Below are 6,000 nucleotides of genomic sequence, written 5' to 3'. Positions count from 1 at the left end.
CTTACGCGTCATCGGTACGCTCTGTCGGATCGTGTTGCTGTTCAGATACCGATAGTCGTGTACGATGCGCCATCCCATTGGTTTACGAACGCAGAATGTCGGAGCTGCATGCGGGCCGATGCTCGGCCGAATCAATCCTTTAGTGATCATTTCTCGCACCCATTTGTCGATCTCAGCCTTCTGCTCCGGTGAGAGTCTCCACTGCTGTTGGTACATTGCAACGTTGAGGTTCATCACGTCGATACGGTGTTCAATATCACGCTCCATCGGCAATCCGTCAGGCAGCTCGGGTGTAAACACACTGTCCTTGTACTCGAGGATGACAGGGTACGCGGGATTCTTCTTGAACGACTCCCAATCGGTTTGTAGGAATCGTTTTGCTTTTTCTGTTCCGACGTTGTCAGGTTCGTCACTTCGTCGGATTCACGCTGAATCTCCTTGATTGTGTCGTTTGTCAGCACAATCGTGAAATCGTGTTCGGGCTGGTCCTTCGCAGGTAGCCGTAGAAACTTCCGCAGCTTCTTTCGTGTGATGTACTTCGTTTGGACTCCTTCCGAGTCAACTACTCCAAGAGTAACCATTGCCTCAACCTTGGCATTCTTCTTCTCTCGCCTAGAGAGGTTCCCCACGTCACCAGCTGATCTTTCAGTAGCTTCGGCTTCGCCCTCCAACAGTGCTTCTGGCACGACGGCTCGACAGGAATCACGGCTTACAGTAGACGAGCTTTCGCTGGTCACAGCTCGGTGAAGCCCGAAACCTATAGTCTGACTGCACTTCCCGCTGGGAGTCGAAGTTTCTGTACCTGAGGCTCCAATGGTACGCTATTCCTGAAGCATCGACGGTTCCAGTCGATCGCTGGTTGTACATCCACGAAAAATGGCATCCCGAGGACACAGTCAAACTCATCGGGAATGTCGAACACGACAGCGACATACTGGTAGTTGGGGGTGTCATGGAGGCAAACGGTTATCTTCGCTAACTCCAGGACCGCTTCCACAATGTTGCTGTCTCCCAGTTTCACCTTGATCGTTCGGTCCGTGTACACGTGCGTCTTCAGCTCATGCTTCTTCGCAAACACTCGTGACACGTAGACCGTCGTAGCACCACAGTCTAACAAGCATTTGGTGCCAATCTTGTTCTCGCGCTGCTCCATGTTCCCTTTAACAGCAAACAATGGTGCGCGGTTGTAGACAAGAGGGTCTTCGCAAAGTAGATTCAACGTAGCTTCGTTTACGGTTAAACCTTCTTCGCTAGCGCTCGCCACGTCTGGTCCCTCTTCTACTAGCGTGGCTGGTCGTTTCCCTGCTCGCTCTTCAGCTTGCTGCAGTCACGCTTGAAGTGTCCAGGCTTGTTGCAGTGGTAACACACAGGACCATTCTTGGTTTGCTCCGCAGGCGCGTAGTGACCAGGCTTGTACGAATGCTTGCTGAACGGCCTCATGTTTCGGAACGCGTTCGAGCTCGGCGGCCCATGCAACCGTTGCACACGCTCTGGTTTCTCGCGATCCGGCCTGCGATCGCCACCGAAGTGGGGCATCTCGTACTTGGAGGCTTGATCCATGGCTTCGCTCAACGTTGTCGCGTTCTGTAGCTTGACGTAGGCCTGTGTGGCGCGCTTGAGGCCGTCGCAGTAGTAGCTGACTTGGTCCACTTCGCTCATACTCTCAACGCGGAAGATCAGCGACGAGATCTTCCCGTTGTACTCTTCAATGTCGTCGGTCTGGCGGAGTTGACGAAGCTTCTGCCGGAGCACCGCTTGGTAGTTGACGCTTCAAAGTACGCGAGGGCGTCGTGGGTAAACCGTCCCCATGTCTGCTTCTCCGCTGGCGTTCGAGAGGCCCAGAACAGGAACCATCCCGATACAGGTTCTTCCATCGCGGTACCAGCGATTGCCGGCAGCGTGTCGTTGCTGTCCGTCGCGTCGTGGCCGTTGATGCGGCACATCAACTCCACTGGGAAGAGTCACTTGCGTACGTCCTCGTCGCGCTTCCCTTGAACTTGGGCAGACCGCTTGGGACTCGAGGCTTCGACTCGGTCATTGGCCGGCGCGGCCCTTGGTTCTTGGCCTGTAGGGTCACAATTTCGGCTCGCAGCAGTGCGATCTATGCCTCTAGTTCCGATTGTCTTTCTCCTTCCGCGGCTGGCACGTCGTGGTCGTTCTTGCGCGTCGCAGGGACCATGGTCGTCGGTTCTTGACCAACAAGTGCTACCAGTGTTACAAAACTGACCCTGCGGTGGGCGGAGGGAGAGGAGGAGATGCTTGGAGCTGGCGGGGAAATCACGAAGTGCTGGTCATTTCCCGACCAACTGTCCTGCAGCCCAACACGTGGCTAAGGGAGCCCCTTTATTTACCAATACCCTTGCTAAGTAGTTATACCACTAAACTGGTACAGTAGCCATATCTGATACACCCGGCGAGCAGAGATGCCGGAACGTCCCCACGGACACGGACTCGTCGCAGCTCTCCACCCTCCCGCGCCCGATGAGCGGCCGGATGCGTGCACGGATGAGCCGTCGTCGTTCGCCATGGCGCAGCCCTAGGGAGCGAGAGACGCAGGGGGTGCAGAGAGAAAGTCAGACGGAGTGCGCGCTCGCCTCGCCGCAAGAAGCAACGCACGTCCTTCTCAGCAAGCGATAAGCTGACTGTTGCCCGAGCTGTAGAGGGGTTCAAAGACGTTAGAGCATTCCCACAGGTTGGGTCAAAACACCGACCAAAAGTCATTTTTAACCATCAAATAGCTTTTGGATAGTTTTTCGCGCTCGCATCGGTTCGACTAAAACCAAACCAAATTTCATCAGCGGCCATCTTCCAGCGATCCTTCTGTCAACTATTGCAAGAAGATAGCTGGGGGATGGTCACTTCTCAAGCGACGCTTCAGGTAGCGGGGCAGATTCGAAATGGCACAGGAAAAAAATCCGTTTGGGAAAAAATCTATCAGGACCTGGAGAACCTGGAGCTGGCTAAAGCGTATGTTCACGTGTCCACAGATGCATCAGTTGGAATTACTCAGTCGGCAGGAACCTTCTGGACGCGCATCAAAGACGAGATGGAGAGCTCAGGCATTGCCAATGCGATCGCAAAGGGAGACCTGAAGCCACGAGCTTGGACGAGCCTTCAAGCGCGGTTCGGCGTGATGCAGAGGTCTATCGGGAAGTACAGCAGCTGCGTGACCTTAGCCGAAGCTCTGCGAGAGTCAGGATCATCCGAAAGAGACATGATGAAGAAGGCGCTGTCCATGTATCAGGAGCGCCACAACAAAGCTTTCACCTTCCTCGAACCCTACGACGTGCTGGCGAAGTACCCCAAGTTTCAAGCCTCGATTAAAAATAGGAAGAAAAGCCCCCGCAACAAGAATCGGACGGCGACAGAGGGTACGCTGGAAACACGTCCATCCGATTCTATCGCGGTAGTACCAGCGCAAATCGACACAACTGAAGAAAAGCGGTCACCAAAAGGTGTCAGAGACGCCAAACGTGCTAAGTTGGAGCTATCCATGGAACACCGCACCGTTGTCGCTCAAGAAACATTTCAAGATTAATGACATTGAAAGTTGAGGTCCTGAAGGAGCAGATTCGCGTCAACCAAGCACAGCAACGCTTGGCTTAAGAGGAGGCGCTTCACCGAATGCTGAACGACCTTTTCAAAGTCGAACCCACTAGCCCAACACATGCCGCCTACATTGAAAAGCGTCAACAGAGTTTATTGCGCCGCCTGGATGCGCTGGTGAACGAATCCTTTCAGGGGAAGGCGGCAACGCCTCAGAGTGTTATGCAGTCTGATCGAATGAAAATGTAGCACCAACCTCAAATCGCTGTGATGCGACTGACTCGCAGTCCACAGCGCCAACTGCCGACATGTCGTTTTCTCCATCATTTGAACCTCTACCAGCTGCCATGCCGGTGGTGCTGGGCCCTATCACGAGCCTTACGCTTTCAGGGACGCAAGACCCATCGATAACTCCGGGCTTTCCTCCCCTAGCGCAATCATCACCTGAAAGCGCCTCGATTCCTGATGTGCAAAATGGCGAAGATGCCGTCGACTTGTGATGCTGACATGCCACACCAAAACTATCAAGCACAAGCAAAAGAAAAAAAGTGCAAAAAAAGCAATACATTCCAAGTCGTGGACATTTGTTCGTAGTATGCATACTTTGAGATTAACAGTTTATTCCTCTTCCCCAAAAACTCTCCAAATGTGTTCCATTACGTCGTGCTGCAGCTTGAAGTATTGCTCCTCAATTTCAATTGAATGAATAGTTACCCCAAGCTCACTAATTGATCGTGGACGAAGTCCACTTGGCCGTGAGACGCGTAGCTTGTACAAGTGTTTAGTTGGTTTGTCCTTGAACAAATAACCGTGCTCATCAACGTTCGAATATCGGTTCTCTTCACAAATCATATTATGCAAGATAATACAAGCCCGCATCACCTTGTTCATGTCCAACCGGGAATGTAGTTTGCATGGAATGGCTAATATCCTCCATCGAGCTTGAAGAACACCAAACGTTCGCTCAACATCCTTTCGCACGCTTTCTTGTCTTTCAGCAAATTTATTTTGCTTGTTTCCGAGAGGTTGAGGTAATGACTTAATGAATGCAGGCCACTCAGGATATATTCCATCAGCTGAACAGTAAGCCATGTTGTAGACATGTCCATTGACCTCAAACTCAACGCGCAGAGCAGTCCCGTTCATTAATCTGTCAAAAACAGGAGAGCGGTCAAGAATGTTGAGATCATTTAAAGACCCCGGCCACCCGAAACTTGCATGCCAAATCCAGAGGTCCCGATCGGCACAAGCCTCCAGCACAACAGTAGGTTTCTTCTCTTTGCCCTTGAACTGTCCAGCCCATCCATATGGACAATTCTTCCACTCCCAGTGCATGCAGTCAATACTGCACCAAATGCCCACAAAACCTCGACTAACAGTCATTTCTAGGAGTCGCAGCATGTCTTCATCAGTCGGGGAACGAAGATATTCAGCCCCAAACCGCTTATCAACCGCCTCTACAAAGTGCATGATGCTGTCGTACTCAACAGTACTCGATATCTCCAGATTCTCATCAATACACACTGCGGGTACACCGTACGCAAGTACCCGCAGAGCAGCAGATATCTTCATGATAGGGTGTATTCCTAGCCGCCCTGCTGCGTCTCGGCGCTGCTCAAAGTATTCAGAAGCAACCTCCAGCACTCCTTCCAGAACGCGCATGAACATTGGCTTGCTCATTCGATTCCGCTTCCTGAATTCGTCATCGTTGTAAACTGGGGTTTCATCAAAATACTGCTTCATAAAGCGCCTATAGCGCGTCTCAAAGTCCCGCTCTTTGTTTTTACTCTTACCTGGCCAAGAACCGCCGCGTTTCACTGTCGTGTCACGACAGCTAGATCGAGACGCTGGGAACAGAAGTTGCTGGGCGATAAGCTCATGGTCGTCATCTTCACAATCCAAACTGAGGATGTCAAGGAAGCCACCCTGCGCGCTCACCTGCGCAAGAGCGCTTACTGGTACGTCTTCCATCTCCACTACCGACTACCCTCCCCCTAGCTGAAAAAGATTTGACTGACTTATCGCCGCGACGGGTGCGAATTTTTCTCTCGATCAAATTTTCCGGATCTTTTGTATCCTCAGTTTGACCTAACTTTGACTTTGGTTTTGACACGACCGGTGGGAATGCCCTTAGCAAGGTTATTCGTCTTGACCTTAGCGAGTTTGCTTAGGAGTTTAGATGTAAACTAGTGCCGAAGTGGATACGAATCGAGACCATACTGCGAAAACGGTGTGCTGCCAAGAATAGCAACAGCAAGAAGAAAGCTCGCCCCACCTGAATCGGCGCGAAGCTACCACAGGTGGCAGACTGGAGCTCGTAAAGCGGGTAATGCCCATTTCGAGTCTAATGCTGACGCTAGAGGCCAAGGCCGTACATGTAGTAGCAGGGGAGTATGGTGTGGAGGGTTATGAAAGGTCGTGGTGCTGGTGGCACGCCTTCAAAGCCCGACACAA

General features: G+C 52.0%; 1 protein-coding gene across 1 annotated transcript; it reads right to left on the bottom strand.

Annotated features, from left to right (window-relative positions):
- Positions 1-1,281: 1,281 nt before the first annotated feature.
- Positions 1,282-1,659, bottom strand: IUM83_03199 (uncharacterized protein; the record flags this gene model as incomplete). Its single annotated transcript, XM_067927185.1, has 1 exon — positions 1,282-1,659. The coding sequence occupies one exon, from the start codon at positions 1,657-1,659 to the stop codon at positions 1,282-1,284; it is 378 nt and encodes a 125-aa protein (XP_067791792.1).
- Positions 1,660-6,000: the final 4,341 nt, after the last annotated feature.

Source organism: Phytophthora cinnamomi (genome assembly GCF_018691715.1).
Source record: "Phytophthora cinnamomi strain GKB4 chromosome Unknown Contig38, whole genome shotgun sequence".
NCBI classification, from domain to species: domain Eukaryota; phylum Oomycota; class Peronosporomycetes; order Peronosporales; family Peronosporaceae; genus Phytophthora; species Phytophthora cinnamomi.
Note: the sequence above shows the minus strand (reverse complement) of the source record. Positions and strands in the feature narration are given on the sequence as shown.